Source organism: Engystomops pustulosus, chromosome 5, assembly GCF_040894005.1.
Source record: "Engystomops pustulosus chromosome 5, aEngPut4.maternal, whole genome shotgun sequence".
Lineage (NCBI taxonomy): Eukaryota > Metazoa > Chordata > Amphibia > Anura > Leptodactylidae > Engystomops > Engystomops pustulosus.
Window position 1 is genome coordinate 22,111,963 of NC_092415.1, and position 19,458 is coordinate 22,131,420.

The window sequence follows — 19,458 nt, forward strand, 5'->3', positions numbered from 1 at the left end:
GGGTCTATTGGCACTATGGATATTTGAAGGGGGGCTTTTGGCACTGGGCCACTGTCCAATGTGAGAACATATGAGTACTGTCCATCCTGTAGAAGCTGTGCACAGTCACATAATCCTAATAATATGAGCCGGGTCTGGGTGAGTCTTTTGTTCTCCTGGATCTAGAGAACTTTCCACCAGTGATGGGAGGGAGCGGCCAGGACAATAGGAGCAATTCCCATGTCTCCATGATAGGCAGGCAGCAGGCAGTGCACAGGACTGGAGACAGCAGGCAGTGAGGAGGAGATCTGCTGCACACAGCACTCATGCTCCCACATCTCTTCTGCTCTGATGTCCCATCTGATGAGGATGGGGGTCTCAGGATCCCCCCACATCCCAGCAGCAGTAACTTGAAGCAGCAGATGTCCCTTTCAGCCTGTGGAAACTCAGATTCAGCTCTCTCCTTGGACTCCAGTGTCTTCTGCAGCGATTTTTCTGCAGCCCCCCGAGATCATTTCACCATCAATGTTGGGGGCAGCAGATTCATTCTTTCCTTGCAAACCTTATCCAGCCACCCCCAGACCCGCCTGGGCAAACTGGCAACTTCAGGAGGAGATGAAGTCTATGACCTGTGTGATGATGCCAACTTGATGGACAATGAGTATTTCTTTGACAGGAGCTCCCAGATGTTCGAGTACATCATGAACTACTACAAGACTGGACGTCTTCATGTCATGGACCAGCTGTGTGCAGTGTCCTTCCTCCAGGAGATCGAGTACTGGGGCATCGATGAGCTGAGCATTGACCACTGCTGTAGGGACAGGTACTTCAGGAAGAAGCTCCAGACTGAGACCTTGGACATCAAGAAGGATGAGGAGGAGATGGATGCTGAAGAAGATGACTTCACAGGTGTTGTCTGTGAAGACTTGAGACAGAAGCTCTGGGATGTGCTGGAGAAACCTGGATCTTCAGTAGCAGCCAAGACCTTTGGTACAGTCTCAATGACTTTTGTGGTGGTCTCCATAGCTAACATGGTCCTCATCTCTTCTGAGGTCAACACAGTAGACCAGCCTCTCCTAAATGTTCTAGAATATATCTGTGTCACCTGGTTTACCGTGGAGTTAGTTCTCAGGTTTCTATGTGTCAGAGACAAGTGTGGCTTCATGAGGAGTGTGGTCAACATCATAGACCTCATTGCAATCCTGCCCTTTTACATCACTTTGGTAGTGGAGACCTGGTTTGGGGAGAGCACAGAGCTGGAGAACGTGGGGAGGATAGTCCAGATTCTGCGACTCATGAGATCTCTGAGGATGCTCAAGCTGGGGAGACATTCAACAGGTAAAGTCTGATATTAAGTATTAATAGGCTGTCAATTATGTATGTGGATCTTCTGGGTCAGGTGTAATTACACACCTCCACATGTCTAAGCACTCATCATCATTAGCCTTACCTAAGACCTAGGACTACAAGAATGAGGACAATGAGGCTTCTCAGGGATGGATACAACTCACTGTATGAGGGGATTCTTACTATAGAAAGATAGACTAAAAGAAAAATAGAAGATGTGTGTTAGGGAGGTAGAAAGATAGAATGAAAGAAAGAGACATTATAGCTGACATAGATAGAAGATACATGATATAGATAATAGATAGTACAAAGTACTGTATAGCTGGCAAAGTCATCGACAGAGGATTTGTGAGGTAGGTATGAGATAGATAGATATGAGATAGATAGATAGATAGATAGATATGAGATAGATGGATAGATAGATAGATAGATAGATAGATATGAGATAGATAGATAGATAGATAGATATGTGATAGATAGATAGATAGATAGATAGATATGACATAGATAGATATGTGATAGATAATAGATAGATAGATACATACATACATAGACAGATAGATAGATAGATGGATACATACATACATACATAGACAGATAGATAGATGGATACATACATAGACAGATAGATAGATAGATAGATAGATAGATATGAGATATATAGATATGTGATAGATAGATAGATAGATAGATAGATAGATACATGCATACATACATAGACAGATAGATAGGAGATAGATAGATAAATGAAAGATGATAGATAGATAGATGATAGATATGAGATAGATAGATAGATAGATAGATATGAGATAGATGATAGATATGAGATAGATAGATAGATAGATATGAGATAGATAGATAGATAGATATGAGATAGATAGATAGATATGAGATAGATAGATAGATAGATAAAAAATGAAAAACGGCAGCACTCCATATAGTGAAAACAAACGTGGTTTTTATTCCACCTCGTGCGACGTTTCGGCTGTTTCCCAGCCTTTGTCAAGCCCTGGGAAACAGCCGAAACGTCGCACGAGGTGGAATAAAAACCACGTTTGTTTTCACTATATGGAGTGCTGCCGTTTTTCATTTTTTATACTTCATGGACTCTGCATGGTGAGAGTGCAGGATAGCACCCATAGATCAATCTTTTCTAAGTGACTGTGCTGCTATTTTTTCTAATTTTAGATAGTAGATAGATGATAGATAGATAGATAGTAGATAGATGATAGATAGATAGATAGATATGAGATAGATAGATAGATAGTAGATAGATGATAGATAGATAGATAGATAGATATGAGATAGATAGATAGATAGATAGATAGATAGTAGATAGATGATAGATAGATAGATAGATATGAGATAGATAGATATGAGATAGATAGATATTAGATAGATAGATAGATAGATAGTAGATAGATGATAGATAGATAGATAGATAGATAGATAGATAGATAGATAGATAGATAGATATGAGATAGATAGATAGATAGATAGATAGATAGATAGATAGATTAAAATCAGTTAAAAAAGACTGGGGGAACTTTTTTCCATGTGAGACTTCCCAGTGTTGGACCTTTCTGCACTAAAACATTGTCAAATCCTGTTCAGTGGTTCTGCTTCACATTTCCCACTGTGATGGAGGTTCATGAATGTTTTGGCTTATTTATTCTATTTTTCTGCCTTTTTTCCATAGTTGTGCACCATTTATCCTTGTCAAACAGATTTTTAGCTCTGGCTAAAGGACGATTTATCAACTGTGATTCTGTGGTTGGATGGTTTTGTGACAATTTTGTCAGTTTTAAAGTAGTAAAAGAACCACCTGAACACTAAAAAGCAAGCTTTTATGCATGTAAGGATACATTACAAAAAAGCCCCCCCTAAAAAAACAAGTACCTAGTTGTTTTTAGGAAGGTTAGGAAGGTTATTTATCAGTATCGTTATCAAAAAAGCCTCAAAATGCATAAAGAGGCGCATAGACCTGCCGGGGACTGGAGTGACTATGAGATTTTTTTGCAAAAGTCCCAAGTCATGACTCTGCACTGTGTCTCACCAGCGCTAGTTTTATGTTCACACCAGATTTATGAAATGGTGGAAATATCCCTGTGAGACTTTTCAGAAGTGGAAAGTCCCAAAAAACCTCAATGCGACTACTTTGAGACTTTTTTTTACCCCCAAAAGGTCTAGAAAAACATTGATATATATATATATATAACCCTCTAGATTCTGAACTTGAAAGGACACTTACGCATAAATCCAGGCACCGTGACTGCGTCATTCTTCTTATATTTGTTATCCATGGCCTCCCGCCTTCTAAAATCAACTTTTTAAATAATGCTAATGAGCCAGAAGGGTTCCTAGGTGTGTTACCAGAGCCTCTCCGTGCTGCAGATTCACAGGGTGTAACAATGAGCAGAACATTTAAATCCCTGCACCTTGAAACCCAGGAACTGATGGTCACTAGAGCCGGTATCAGGTTGGTGAGTATGGACCTCTACTGTTACACTGCTATTTCTTATATTAAAAAGTTAAAGGGAACCTGTCACCAGGGACCTCATTTTCAATAAAGACAGGCTGCAAAAGCCTATTACAGCTGCAGTGCAATATGTCTTTCTGCTTTCTCTAAGCATTTGCATTTGCATTACAATATAATTGTGTGTTATAACTTACCTTGTATCCTGACAGAATCCTCTGTGTGGTCCCAGAGGTTTGGCTATAGTTTGCATTCATTTCAAAGGACAACACATGAATTGTCTGTACTGTTCACTCCTCACCTCTTGGCCCCCACCTTTGTACACATGTACAGCTCCTGGAGCTGTACAGGAGCACAGAGGCGGGGGCCCAGAGCTTTACAGTCTGCAGCACAGGTTTTTTTTTTTTTAAATACATCCAAACCAAAGCCCAACCTCTGGGACTACACAGAGGATTCTGTCAGGGTGCAAGATAATTTATAACACACAATTATATTATAATGCAAATGCTTAGAGAATTTAGACATATTTTCTTCTGTAACCTGTCTTTAGTCAAAATGAGGTTCCTGGTGACAGGTTCTCTTTGATGATCTCCTAAGGGGAGTGGGGAATCTGTGGCAGACTGTGTCATAAATCTCAGTGCATAGAGTAAGTTTGAAAGATTAGTGATGCTTAAATTACATGGCATTAGCAGAGATCAAAGTGTTCAGTAGCTGTTTGGGCAAACTGACCTGTACCTGTGACCACTGTCATTTCTGGATTACACCAATGTATATAATTTATAGCACCTGGACCCCTAAAAGCAATCTGTTAAAGGTCTCCTACACCTACCTTTTACTGAGGTCTTGAGCAGCCAGTAATTTCTCTGGAAATAAGTAACTGATTATAATAACTAACCAGTGCTGCAGCTTCATAATTTTTAGGGATCATGGAAGCCAGCGGACCCCCTCAACCACTAAGTGGTCATTCATAGAGTCCGCCCCTTTAATTGATAGGTTATATAGTGGATTACACTTCAGTCACTGTCTGTAGTCCTCTTTGTACCCGTGTTGCCTGTTTTTTGTTTACAGCCCAATTTAATGACGAATTTAAGGCATAAAAGATTAGAATAATCTCATGAGGAATAACTCCGTGTAATTTATGCAATGTTCCCGTTGTACCTGGAGGAGATAAACGGAGCTCATTACCGCTGTCTGTATGGTAATCGATGATACAGATGCTGCATTCTCACCTGCCTATCATACGGGGCGTCATGGTTAGCGAGAGTAAATTAAGAAAATTAACATGGAAAATGCAAGAAACATCTACAATTATAACATAAAATGTGTTTTTGGCTTACAATATAATATTTAAAGGGGTAGTCCAAGATTAGCAAACATGAGAACAGCCCCTCTATATGCTTTAATATACTGTATGACTTTTCACTTGTTGCTTCCCTTACTTAGAGCAGAGAGCTGTTGTGTAAGTTATTGCACAGGATTGCACCAGAGTGCTCCAAGTCCAGCTACAATCCTGGAATATACATGCATTTTTCACAGTCCTATTTCTACTAACACACATAGAGGTATACAGCAGTCCAGGCACAATATATAACACTGTCTGCGTCTTGGTATGGTTATAAGTGCTGACAGATTCCCTTTATAGAGCACCTGTCACCAAGTATAAAATACTGACGTACATACCTCATGTAATCGCTCCTGTTTCCCTGATCAATTTGCCGTCAACCCGTTCAAATTATAGGGTCCTCGTAAATTTATTAGTGATTTAGTGCTAATCTATTATTATCATTCAGTGTTCAGACACCCCGCCCCAGACAAAATGAAAGGTCACCACTAGAGATGAGCGAACACACTCGTCCGAGCTTGATGCTCGTTCGAGCATTAGCGTACTCGAAACTGCTCGTTGCTCGGACGAATACTTCGCCCGCTCGAGAAAATGGCATCTCCCGCCGTTTTGCTTTTTGGCGGCCAGAAACAGAGCCAATCACAAGCCAGGAGACTCTGCACTCCACCCAGCATGACGTGGTACCCTTACACGTCGATAGCAGTGGTTGGCTGGCCAGATCAGGTGACCCTGGGATAGACTAGCCGCTGCCCGCGCTGCTCGGATCATTCTCTGTCTGGATGCCGCTAGGGAGAGAGCTGCTGCTGGTCAGGGAAAGCGTTAGGGTGTTCTATTAGAATAGTGTTAGGCAGGAGTGATTCTACAAGAACCCAACAGCCCTTCTTAGGGCTACAATAACGTTTTTTTTTTTTTGTTTTTTTTTGCTTGTGGCTGGGCTTGCTGGCACTAGTAGTGCAGCTAGTACCATATTGTGAGGAATTTGCAGGGGGACTTGCGACCGTTGTGTTTAGCGCTTAGTGACACACATATCCACCTCAAACACCGAAGTGGGAAAATTTATTAGGGGTTTGATTAGAATTAGGCAGAGTCTGCACATTTATTTTTTTTTACGTTTATTTTTTTTTATAACTCAAAGTCATCAGGCACAGCACAAAATCCAGTTGTGTGCTGTCAGTGTAGGTTAGAAACTAGCCATAGCAATAGGATAGCATCGTTTTGTTTAAAAAAAAAAAAAATTACAGTTTACACTTTAATTTTGAAAATGTTTAACCCGAGAGCTAGGGGTTGAGGACGAGGGCGTGGACGTGGGCGTCCAACTACTGCAGGGGTCAGAGGCCGTGGTCCTGGGCGGGGTGAGACACCACCTGCTGATGAGAGAGCAGGGAAACGCCGCAGAGCTACACTCCCTAGGTTCATCATGTCTCAAGTTACTGGGACTCGTGGTAGAGCACTGTTGAGGCCAGAACAGTGCGAAGAGGTGATGTCGTGGATTGCGGACAATGCTTCTAGCCATTTGTCCACCAGTCAGTCTTCCACGCAGTCCACCCATGTCACCGAAATCAGCACTCCTCCAGCTCCTCCACCTCAGCCTCCTTCCCCCCAGTCTGCCCCCTCCCAGGAAAATTTGGCATTTGAACCGGAATACTCAGAGGAACTGTTTTCTGGACCCTTCCCAGAGTCACAAACCAATTGTCCGGTTGCTGCTGAGCTCTTTTCCGATGCCCAGGTTTTCCACCGGTCGCAGTCTGTGGGTGATGACGACATTATTAACATGGTGTAAGAAGTGTGTAAAGAGGTGTCGGACGATGAGGAGACACGGTTGTCAGACAGTGGTGAAGTTGTTGTCAGGGCAGGAAGTCCGAGGGGGGAGCAGACTGTGGGAATAGGGGATGATGAGGTGACAGACCCAAGCTGGGTTGATAGGCCGGGTGAACACAGTGCTTCTGAGACGGAGGCGAGTCCTATAGCAGAACAGGTTGGAAGAGGCAGTGGTGTGGCCAGACGGAGAGGCAGGGCCAGAGCTGGTGCATCAGCGCCAAATGTTTCACGTAGTCAAGCTCCCGTGGCGAGGGCTAGATTTTCAGAAGTCTGGAGGTTCTTTAAAGAAACACCGGATGACCGACGGACTGTGGTGTGCAACCTGTACCAAACCAGTATCAGCAGGGGTTCCACCACTACTAGCTTAACTACCACCAGTGCAGGCATATGAATGCTAAACACCCCACTCAATGGCACCAAGCCCGTTCACCTCCGGCCGGGCACACCACTGCTCCTTCCCCTTGTCATCTGCTAGTCAGCCCCCTGCCCAGGACCCCGGCCCAAACACCTCCCATGCGAAAACCCCATCTTCGCCTCCACGATCCTCCACAGCATCCACCAGCATTCAGCTCTCCATACCCCAGACGCTGGAGCGCAAAAGGAAGTATAGTGCAACCCACCCACACGCCCAAGCCCTCAACGTCCACATCTCCAGATTACTTAGCCTGGAGATGCTGCCCTATAGGCTGGTAGAAACCAAGGCCTTTCGCAACCTCATGGCGGCGGCCACCCCTCGGTATTCGGTCCCCAGCCGCCACTACTTTTCATGATGTGCCGTCCCAGCCCTTCACCAGCACGTGTCAGACAACATCATCCGTGCCAATATATATCGCTGACGGCACATTGGGTTAACTTGGTGGAGGCTGGGACCGAGTCTGACCCTGCGGCTGGTCATATACTGCCGACGCCGAGGATTGCGGGGCCTACCTCGGTCCAGGTCTCTCAGGCCTACTATGCCTCCTCCTCCTCCCACCCCTCTTCCACCTCCTCCTCCGAATTACCATCCGTGGGCATGGCGCCATCAGTCGGTTGCTCAAGGCACACCGCCCAAGAGCTTATTACAGGGCATCACGGCGCAGACTGATCTGTGGCTGGCACCGCTGAACCTGAAGCCAGGCATGGTTGTGTGTGACAACGGCCGTAACCTGGTGGCGGCTCTGCAACTCGGCAGACTGACACATGTGCCATGCCTGGCCCATGTGTTAAATCTCATAGTTCAGCGGTTCCTCAAGACATACCCCAATCTGTCTGATTTGCTCACAAAGGTGCGCCGCATCTGTGCGCATTTCAGGAAGTCCAGCACAGATGCTGCCACTCTCAGGGCAGCGCAGCGCCGCCTCCAACTGCCCGCTCACCGACTGTTGTGCGACGTGCCCAGGAGGTGGAATTCAACATTAACCATGTTATCCAGAGTTTACCAGCAGCGCAGAGCGATTGTAGACTGCCAGATGTCAACTTCCACCAGAACTGGTAGTCAGGTCAGTCAGCTTCCTCAAGTCTACAATGAGGAGTGGACGTGGATGTCTGATATCTGTCAGGTGCTGAGTAACTTTGAGGAGTCAACACAGATGGTCAGTGGCGATGCCGCCATCATCAGCCTCACCATCCCGCTGCTTGGCCTTTTGAAAAACTCTCTGGTCAGCATGAAGTCGGAAGCTTTGCGCTCGTCACAAGAGACGGGGGAAGAAGATTCTCTTGTTGATAGCCAAAGCACCCTCAGGTCTGTTTCTCAGCGCATATCGGAGGAGGTGGAGGAGGATGATGAGGAAGAGGAGAAGAATGTTGGCGAGAATGTTCAATCCTTCACTGTTCAGCGTGTATGGGCAGAAGAAGAGGAGTTGGAGGAGGAGGAAATGGAGAGTTAGGCCAGTGAGGGGAGTGAATTCTTGCGCGTTAGTAATTTAGTCCAGCACCGATTACTGGGTATTCACTCTCCTGGACCCACGGTACAAGCAAAATCTTTCCACTCTCATCCCTGGAGAGGAAAGGAGTGTAAGAATGCATGAATACCAGCAGGCCCTGGTGCACAAGCTGAAACAGTATTTCCCTTCTGACAGCGCTAGCGGCAGAGGGCGTACTTCGGCGGGACAAGTAGCGAGGGAGAGTAGGCAAGCAGGCAGCTTGTCCAGCACTGGCAGGTGTACGCTTTACAAGGCCTTTGCCAGTTTTATGTCACCCCAGCAATACACTGTCACCTGTCCGCAGTCTCGGCAGAGTAGGGCTGATCTTTACAGAAATATGAGGGAGTATGTAGCTGACCAGCCTGGATTTCTCAGGATTTCCATTCTCCACCAGGTGAAGGAAGCTCAACCTGAATAATTTATGCACTCCTCCTCCTCATTTTCCTCCTTCTCCTCCTCTTTGTACACTAAAGCAGAGGAAACTGGCTATTTTTTGCCAGGGCCAACTGGCTCTAGCTATAGTACTCTATGTATTTAATTTTTCTGGAGGGCCACCTACCCGGTCCTCTGTTTTAAACAATTTTTGGGAGTGCCACATACAGGCACTCAATCTATTTAATTTTTCTGGAGGACCACCTACCTGCTCCTCTGGTTTGAAAACTTTTTTGGACTGCCACATACAGGCACTATCCAAATTAAATTGTCTCCATAGCAGCCTCCACATGTCGTCTTTTTAGCTGCCTCCACACGTTGTCTCCATTGCTACCTCCACACGTCATCTCCATAGCTGCCTCCAAAAGTCGTCCATATAGCTGCCTCCATACATCGTCCCCTTAGCAAACGAGCTGTGTCAGGCAGAATTTTGGGTTGTTTTCATGGCTTCCACATCAAATTTGTTAACTTTGTTGCCACCCTGCTGTGTTATCCACAAAATATACTGGCAAACTTTTATCATTTACCGATATTATTTCAGTGCTACTTGCGCATCTGTTTACATTCCCCTCACCCGCCATATCCCAAACTTATAAGAACGCTACTACACTTGATCTTTTACAAAAGGTAAAAGGTATAAGGTAGAAGTGCTGTTTGGGGAGTAGCCTAGAGACAGGGTCTTGGATTGGTGAAAGCTCGCCTGGCAGCGGAGCGCCAGCTCCATCCCAAGATCCAACTGACATAGTTTTAACTGCAGCACCTTTAATCTACTACTACTTCACTGCCTCCATACATGGTCCCCTTATCAAACGACCTGTGTCAGGCAGAATTTTCAGGTGTTTCACCAGGTTACATAGTGGAACTCGGCCCATCTGTCACCGCCATGCTGGAGACCTGAAGTTGCAATCATAGCAGCGCAATATGGATGCCCCATACTGTCGCTCTTAATCATGGAAGTCGTCTCCATGGCTGCCTCCACGTGTCGTCCCCTTATCAAACGAGCTGTGTCAGGCTCATTTTTCGGGTGTTTCACCAGATACGTTATGGAACTTGGTCACTATGTCACCACCATGCTGTGTTATCGACTAAATATACCGTCAACCTTTTGTTCACAGAGGAAATCATTTCAGCGCTTCTTGCTCACCTCCTTTGTTTCTTCTCTGCCGCCTTAACCAGGCAAAATACTGATACATACAGTGCTACACGTTATACTCGCCAAAAGGAATTTTATAAATTGGTTTGAAGCCTGAGTCCATTTGGGGTATGTCGCCATGCTACTCTCTAGCCTGCAGCTGCTGCCGCTGCCTCTGCATGCCGTCCCCTATAGTGTCAGGGTCAATTATTGGATGTTTTAGATGCTATCTAGCCTCCTTCGGTCACTCTGTCATGGCCATGCTGTTGCCCATAGTTTTGGCATAATGGTGCGATTGAGCAGCCTCAGAGGCATCCATGCATGCTGCCCCTGCTGTTTCCTGTCCATTTCCGTGGTATTTCCATCCTTTTCTGAGGTTCCCAGGTGTTTGGCCAAGCTTCCCTGTGCAGAGCCTTGGTCCCCTTGAAAAATGCTCGAGTCTCCCATTGACTTCAATGGGGCTCGTTATTCGAGACGAGCACTCGAGCATCGGGAAAAGTTTGTCTCGAATAACGAGCACCCGAGAATTTTAGTGCTCGCTCATCTCTAGTCACCACCCCTTTGACAAGTATAGGCTTAGTTACCAGAACTTTTGGGGGCCATATCTTTTTAGCAGGTGGACGGATTTAAGAAAACCAAATACCATATTGATCAGGGAGACAGCAAGAATCACATGAGGTATGAATTCAGCATTTTATACTTGGTGACAGCTCCTCTTTTTTTTTTTAAACAAAATTTTTTTTATGGAAAGTAATTATTACCATACAAAATTACTTATTGATGTAAGCGACTTGTATATGTTGTAGGTTCTTTAGGTCCTTCCAAATTTAGGCTACATGCCCATGACTCTGGGCTTCACTTGGGCCGGAACCCATATCTCTACCATTATACCACCTCCAAGTCAAGTGGGCGTGGAGGGGTGTAAAGGGCAGTACGGTCAGTAAGGAAGTGGGTTGCTGAGGGGCGTTCCTGCCCCCTGCCTAAAGCCTGCACCCTTTCAGGCTCAGGCTAGGTCACAAGTAAGGAAAACACCAGCTCCCCCGCTTCCCCGCTCAGGTCTACTGGAGTTCACCATCTTCCTCCCGGTGTATGTAAGTGCATGTCTTACGCCCCATTTTTTAAGTTAAATCCTGCGGTTTGTCCAAATCCACCGGATCGTCCGACGGGCCAATCCCAGATTTGTGTCACATGAAAGCCGGCGCGATTGCAACTAAATCCGATCGCTTGCGTCACAATCACCTACTAAATCCCTGTCCCAGCGGCGCAATCCCCGAAAACGTTGGAAAACCCAACAGAAATGTGGCCATGGGACCCTAAGTAAATAAGACCCAATGGGGCGGATTTATCAAGCTGTCTGAAAGTCAGAATATTTCTAGTTACCCATGGTAACCAATCACAGCTCCCGTTTAAAATATTCAAGAGCACTGGTAAAATGAAATCTGAGCTGTGATTGGTTGTCGTGGGCAACTAGAAATATTCTGACTTTCAGACAGCTTGATAAATCTGCCCCAATGTGTTACATATTATGACTGTTGCTTGGAATCCATGGAAAGCAATCAGCGCGTGTAGTGGAGACTCAAACTACACTACAAGTATAACGTATGACGACACAAAGAAAAAACGCACCACGGAACTCTCCCAAAAAGCAATTCGGATCCACACAATGCCGGCCAACCCGGTCCCGTGCAGTCCAGTCCAGCAAAAGAGGGTGAGTCAGGCTGGGTCACACCTGGCATAGAAGTGTCTTGTTGGTGCAGCGCGTCACATCTACCAGCCGGGATTTATCAGGAGACCGGAGTGGCGGGGCACCAGCATGTGTTGTGTACATGTGATAAATGTGATCGGGTGTAACAGACCTCTACAGGGAGCCGTGATCTAGCTGTAATTTGTGCTTCCAGATCACGGCCCCCAATCTGGTCGTGTACATTGGGCCTTACAGAAAGGTCAGTACCAGGTAAGTACTACTTTGATTACAGAACATACATACATTGTAGCAGGAGTCTACTGGCAGGAGGGACCAGGAACTCACATTTCGGCTATCCTTACCACCTCACTACTGAATAGATAATACAGGCAGTGCTCGGGTTACGTACAAGATAGGTTCCTTGGGTTTGTACTGAAGTTGACTATGTATGTAAGTCGAAACTGTATGTTTTATAATTGCAGCTCCAGACAAATTTTTTTTTGTCCCAGTGACAATTGGATTTTATAAATTTTTTTGGGACCAAGGATTATCTATAAATCGTCATTACAGACACCTTACAGCTGATCATTAGCCTGGGACTAAAGTAACATCCAGAGACTTCACCAGAGGTCACACGGGGCAGAGGGGTCTGTCTGTAACTAGTGGTTGTCTATAAGTATGGTGTCCTTAAGTAGGGGACCGTCTGTACATACTTTTAGCTGGAGAAATCCCAAAAATCAAGGATAATTCAAGGATAAGACACCACCACATACTTCAAAAGTGTATTACTAATTCACAAACATCTCAAACAGAATTAAAACCCCCAAAGTAACCTACATATAATAATATATATCTAATTACATGCCCTCCCCATTGTGTCACACACATGATCCCGCAGAGACTCCATCCTGGTATTTATAACTATGGTGTGATCTCGCCCCGGTGAGGAGTGTGAAGTTCTGGTAGGTGCCATTTCCTATATCCCTAACACCTGAATCTGTCTGTGTTTGTATTTTGCATTGGATAAAATAACTAACAATGCAAAAATTCCAAGAAGTAAGAATATAAAAGGAGATTACAGATAATCTAGTCTTGTATATCATCTTGGGTATACAATAGATTATGGTAAATTAATAAAGGTTGATGCTTGATATGCTGTGTGTGTGTTGGGTGTTGAGGATACCATCAGGCTTGACCATACAAAACTAAAGTGTTTGATATTGTACCTGGAGATCTGTGTTACCATACCTCTATGTGTTGTAAGTAGTGGCAAGACTGTGGAAAAAAAATGCATTTTTATTCCAGATTTGTAGCTGGACTTGGAGCACTGGGGAAGCTCCTCACACACTGATTGTGTGAAATGTGACAGCTTCTTCGTGAATCTGGCGCCCCCTATACTGCTCCAGTTGTCTCTGTGTCAGGAGCTTTTGCTATCGGCTCCATCTATTGTCTGCGCCCCCCACGTTATCCGCATGTCATTTATGTCGCACACAGCTGCTACACAAGGACATTTTGGATCCATTTACATCCGTAGTGTTTGTGACTCTCCATTTCCTCCAGCGAGGCAGTGACAGCGCAGGCGCAGGTGCATGTCCTGTTCAGCTGTTATCTATGGAAGATGCAGAGAAGATATAATACGATACATAAAGGAGGAAAAGTTCACATGAAACCTCCAGAGCAGCGAGCGTCATACTCAAGGTTTTCTGCAGTGAATTGCCACAAAATATCGTATTTATGAAATATTTGAAAAGAAAAAAGGAGTGTGCCAAAAATCTATAAAATACAATGAATCTTTATTTCAACAATATTATAAAAGATAAAGATTTATTGTATTTTATAGATTTTTGGCACACTCCTTTTTTCTTTTATTCCATTGCTTGTTTTGTGTGCTGACATCTACCTTACCTTGATGGTTGTGCATGGTCCAACTTTTGTAAAGTACAGGCAGCCCCCGGGTTGTGTACAAGATAGGGTCCGGAGGTTTGTTCTTAAGTTGAATTTGTATGTAAGTCGAAACTGTATATTTAATAATTGTAGATCCAGATAAAAAAAATTTTTGGCCCCAGTGACAATTGGAGTTTAAACATTTTGTGCTGTAATTGGACCAAGGATTATCAATAAAGCTTCATTACAGACACTTTACAGCTGATCATTGCAGTCTGGGACTATAGTAACATCCTGAGAGGGTCAGAGGGGTCTGTCTGTAACTATGGGTTGTCTGTAAGTCGGGTGTCCTTAAGTAGGGGACCGCCTGCATATCGTATTTATGAAGCATTGCTGTTGTACGGTAGGTCAAAGGTTAAAGTGGAAAGTTAGAAAGTGTCAGGTTCAAGCGACAATGTAAATGGAATAAAAGTAAATGAGATTGGGGCACATTTACTCACCCGGTCCTGTTGCGATCCAGCAACGCGTTCGTCAACGAGGATTCGGGTTCTGCCGGGATTCACTAAGGTCGTGCGCCCAAAATCCTGCAGGTGTCGCTGCTGCGCCGAGGTCCGCCGGAGTTCACCTTCTTCTTCCCGGTGCATGTGAGTGCTTGATCTTGCGACACATTTCGTTTTTTAAATTCCGCATTTTTTCCAAATCCATCGGGTTGTCCGAAGGCCACGCCCCCTGATTTCTGTCACGTGAAAGTCCGAACGCGTGCACCAAAATCTCATGGCAATTCGGCGCAAATCGGAAATCGTCGGGAAACCCGACGAAAGTGCGGCGTTCGGACCCTTAGTAAATGAGTAAATGGGAGGGGATGATTGTGAAAAATCCAAACCAATAATAATTGCTTGTAAAATATGTTAATTAAGCTCTTTACTGTAAGGTGGGAGGTCTTGGGCTGGCTCCGCCCATCTGACAGTAGAGTTGAAAACCATGTAGATATAAGGTACTTAAGGTAATTTTTTATCCTCTGTTCTTGTGATCATTTAGGGTCCCACCTGACAAGCCCTTGTATAAGTCTAAAACCCCTTAAAGAGAGGCTGTCACCAGATTTTGCCCCATTAAACTAGCAGCCCCCTCAGGTAGGAGATGAAATGTCCTTTCTAGCATTTCCTCTTTTATGTCAAAACTCACATCAGTGGCCCCAAAACATGTTTCTAGGTCCTTATTTCAATTGAATAACGAGAAGATTATTTAAAGGTAAAAAAGTTTTCCTCTCAAAGGGAACCTGCCATCAGATTTTACCCCACCAACGCCTTCATGGAGGGTATGTCATGTCCTTTTTGGGATTCGCTTGTTTATGTGAAAACTCGCCCATCTACCTATAAAGAATTTCTTCCAAATTCATGTAAAAATGAGAAGAGAAAGAGTCATATTTTACATGAGATGAGTCAAGTTTTGGGCCATTGAAGTGACTTTATCCCTGCAGCCTCTAAACTTGACTCATATCAGGCATAACATGACTCTTTTTTGCTTATTGTCACATGGTTTTAGAGGAGACTTTTTGTAGATAAACAGGGGAGATTTCACATAAATATGGGACTTTTAGAAAGGACATTTCATCCCCGACCAGAGGGGGCTGATTGTTTAATGGGCTGTAATTTGTCGACAGGTTCCCTTTAAACACAGGTGTGACCATAAATGGATAAACCAGACTTTACTGAGTATTTACTTATAAAACGTTCCATATTTTTTACTACCCCTATTGTCAGCTCAGCAGAGAACAACAGATACGGTAAAACAAGACCCATTCCTGTAATTCCCCACCTTAACGTCCTAAAAAAATTCAGCGTGCACATTTTATGGGTGTAATGTGTAACGTCTCCCCTGTACGCACAGAGGAGCAGATTTATATCCTTATAGTTAGTGGCGCTGTATAAGCGGCGAAAGGAAAAGTCAGCTCTCAGTGTTGACTAAGTGTGAAAGCGCGAGGCGAGGAAGCGGAGCAGAACAGAATATCACAGGAAGACGCCGCCAGCCCCCAATGTGTTCATTAATTTAGGAAGAAGAAGCTAACACATCATTTCAGGTGTGAAAGGGGCGATCACATGCTGTATAATGAGGCTTTAACTGAGGCTTAAAGGGAAAGTGTCGTTTTGTTTTGTTTTTTTATGTTTCTAAATCAAGTCTCCCCCTGGTCATAATAGGTTAACCAAATCTTCTTCTTCCAATGGCTGGTCTCATAATAAAGAAATAGGGGGGATTATACTGTATAACTCTAAATATAACCAGGTTAGTACATGCCCAAACTCGCCACGTATAAAGAATTTGGGACCTAAAAATCATGTCATAGTAGTAGGAAAGGTAACTACAGTGGTAGCAGTCATAGCAGCTGCTATGGGGCCCACAGTGTCAGGGGGCCCAGCCACCCAATCTAATATACTAATATACTAAAGAATGGAGAATGTGTACTGTTATGTAACAATCATGCTGCACATTGTAGACGTGTATGATGTATATATACTGTATGTGTGTATATACTTTGTGTATGTGTATTTGATGATCACATACTGTTTGTGTATAATGTATGTATACTGTATAAGTGTAAGTTATGTATATATGTTATATGAAAGAATGTATAAATGTGTATGTATGACTGTATACATGGATGTATATGTGTGAGTGTGTATAAATGTGTATGTATGACTGTATACATGGATGTTTATGTGTAAGTGTATATAAATGTGTATGTATGACTGTATACATGGATGTATATGTGTGAGTGTGAATAAATGTGTATGTATGACTGTATACATGGATGTATATGTGTGAGTGTGTATAAATGTGTATGTATGACTGTATACATGGATGTATATGTGTGAGTGTGTATAAATGTGTATGTATGACTGTATACATGGATGTATATGTGTGAGTGTGAATAAATGTGTATGTATGACTGTATACATGGATGTATATGTGTGAGTGTGTATAAATGTGTATGTATGACTGTATACATGGATGTATATGTATGAGTGTATATAAATGTGTATGTATGACTGTATACATGGATGTGTATGTGTAAGTATGTATAAATGTGTGTGATTGTGTAAACGTGTGTGTAGAAATATGTATAAATTGTTTGAAGGTGGGGGCTCATGCAGAAGTTTGCCATGGGGCCCGGCCTGCCCTGGTTACGCCCCTGCATAGTAGTCATTAAATATCCAGTCCCTATGAGAAAATATGTGATTTTTAGTGTTTTTATTAATTTCCCTATAAGTCATTCATTTTTGATAAGTGATGTGTTGACCACACAATTCAATGTCATTGGAGTGAATGACATTTAGCGTCACTACCAGGCAAAGCCTCTAGAAGGGGTCCAGACCACCAGAGCAGACTATAATACTGGAGACCCTCAGACCAGATGGTTTATACTGGAGACCCCCAGGGCAGGTGGGTAATCCTGTAGAACCAAGACCAGATTGCCAATGCTGGAGAACCCCAGAGCAGACAGCCAATACTGGAGGCCCCTAGAGCAGACGGCCAATGCTGGAGAACCCCAGAGCAGACGGCCAATACTGGAGGCCCCTAGAGCAGACGGCCAATACTGGAGACCCCCAAAGCAGACAGCTAATACCAGAGACCCCTAGAGCAGACAGCTAATACCGGAGACCCCCAGAGCAGATGGCTAATACTAAAGACCCCTAGAGCAGACAGCTAATACTGGAGACCCCAGAGTAGACAGCTAATACTGGAGACCCCAAGAGCAGACAGCTAATACTGGAGACCCCAGAGTAGACAGCTAATACTGGAGACCCCCAGAGCAGACAGCCAATACTGGAGGCCCCTAGAGCAGACGGCCAATACTGGAGACCCCCAGAGCAGACAGCTAATACTGGAGACCCCTAGAGCAGATTGCCAATACTGGAGACCCCCAAAGCAGACAGCTAATACCAGAGACCCCTAGAGCAGACAGCTAATACCGGAGACCCCCAGAGCAGATGGCTAATACTAAAGACCCCTAGAGCAGACAGCTAATACTGGAGACCCCAGAGTAGACAGCTAATACTGGAGACCCCAAGAGCAGACAGCTAATACTGGAGACCCCAGAGTAGACAGCTAATACTGGAGACCCCCAGAGCAGACAGCTAATACTGGAGACCCCAGAGAAGACGGCCAATACTGGAGACCCCCAGAGCAGACAGCTAATACTGGAGACCCCAAGAGCAGACAGCTAATACTGGAGACCCCAGAGCAGGCAGCTAATACTGGAGACCCCAAGAGCAGACAGCTAATACTGGAGACCCCAGAGTAGACAGCTAATACTGGAGACCCCAAGAGCAGACAGCTAATACTGGAGACCCCAGAGTAGACAGCTAATACTGGAGACCCCCAGAGCAGACAGCTAATACTGGAGACCCCTAGAGCAGATTGCCAATACTGGAGACCCCCAAAGCAGACAGCTAATACCAGAGACCCCTAGAGCAGACAGCTAATACCGGAGACCCCCAGAGCAGATGGCTAATACTAAAGACCCCTAGAGCAGACAGCTAATACTGGAGACCCCAGAGTAGACAGCTAATACTGGAGACCCCAAGAGCAGACAGCTAATACTGGAGACCCCAGAGTAGACAGCTAATACTGGAGACCCCCAGAGCAGACAGCTAATACTGGAGACCCCAGAGAAGACGGCCAATACTGGAGACCCCCAGAGAAGACGGCCAATACTGGAGACCCCCAGAGCAGACAGCTAATACTGGAGACCCCCAGAGCAGACAGCTAATACTGGAGATCCCCAGAGCAGACAGCTAATACTGGAGACCCCCAGAGCAGATGGCTAATACTGGAGACCCCCAGAGCAGACAGCTAATACTGGAGACCCCAGAGCAGACAGCTAATACTGGAGACCCCCAGAGCAGACAGCTAATACTGGAGACCCCCAGAGCAGATGGCTAATACTGGAGACCCCAGAGTAGACAGCTAATACTGGAGACCCCCAGAGCAGACAGCTAATAATGGAGACCCCAGAGTAGACAGCTAATACTGGAGACCCCAGAGTAGACCATCAGCTACAATGCTATCAGTCCAGTCCAGACAGTGGTCACATGTCTGATTCCTTTCTCCCATAACATACAGACGTGATGCACATGTGGCCCCCGGTAGGAATAAGCCCATAGCTGCAATCCAGAAATTTACTAAAATTAAAACTAAATAATATAAAAATCAGCTTCTGCTTTTCTAAGGCTCTTAGAATAGTTTATATATTTGTATCCTGGATCTGACATAGACAATGAATCTCACAATTATTAGTTTGAATCGTTCATGTAACTAAGGAAACAATTATAAAACTTCTCTCTCTGTGATTTACAAAGGACTGAACCTCGAAGAGACTCAAGAATCCTGCAGTACTGTCACTATGAGTATTACTGTAACATGGGAGTATCAGACGGGTTATATGGAGGCGCTAATGACTAAAGA

The 19,458-nt window shown here is 44.6% G+C and overlaps 1 protein-coding gene across 2 annotated transcripts in view; it reads left to right on the forward strand.

Annotated features, from left to right (window-relative positions):
* The first annotated feature begins 237 nt into the window (after positions 1-237).
* Positions 238-19,458, forward strand: part of KCNV1 (potassium voltage-gated channel modifier subfamily V member 1) — a 35,661-nt gene continuing 16,440 nt past the window's right edge. For both annotated transcript variants that reach the window (XM_072151304.1, XM_072151305.1), the window contains exon 1: positions 238-1,317. In XM_072151304.1, coding sequence (XP_072007405.1) covers positions 306-1,317 — 1,012 coding nt within the window. In that variant the 5' untranslated portion in view covers positions 238-305. The remainder of the gene's footprint in view (positions 1,318-19,458) is intronic.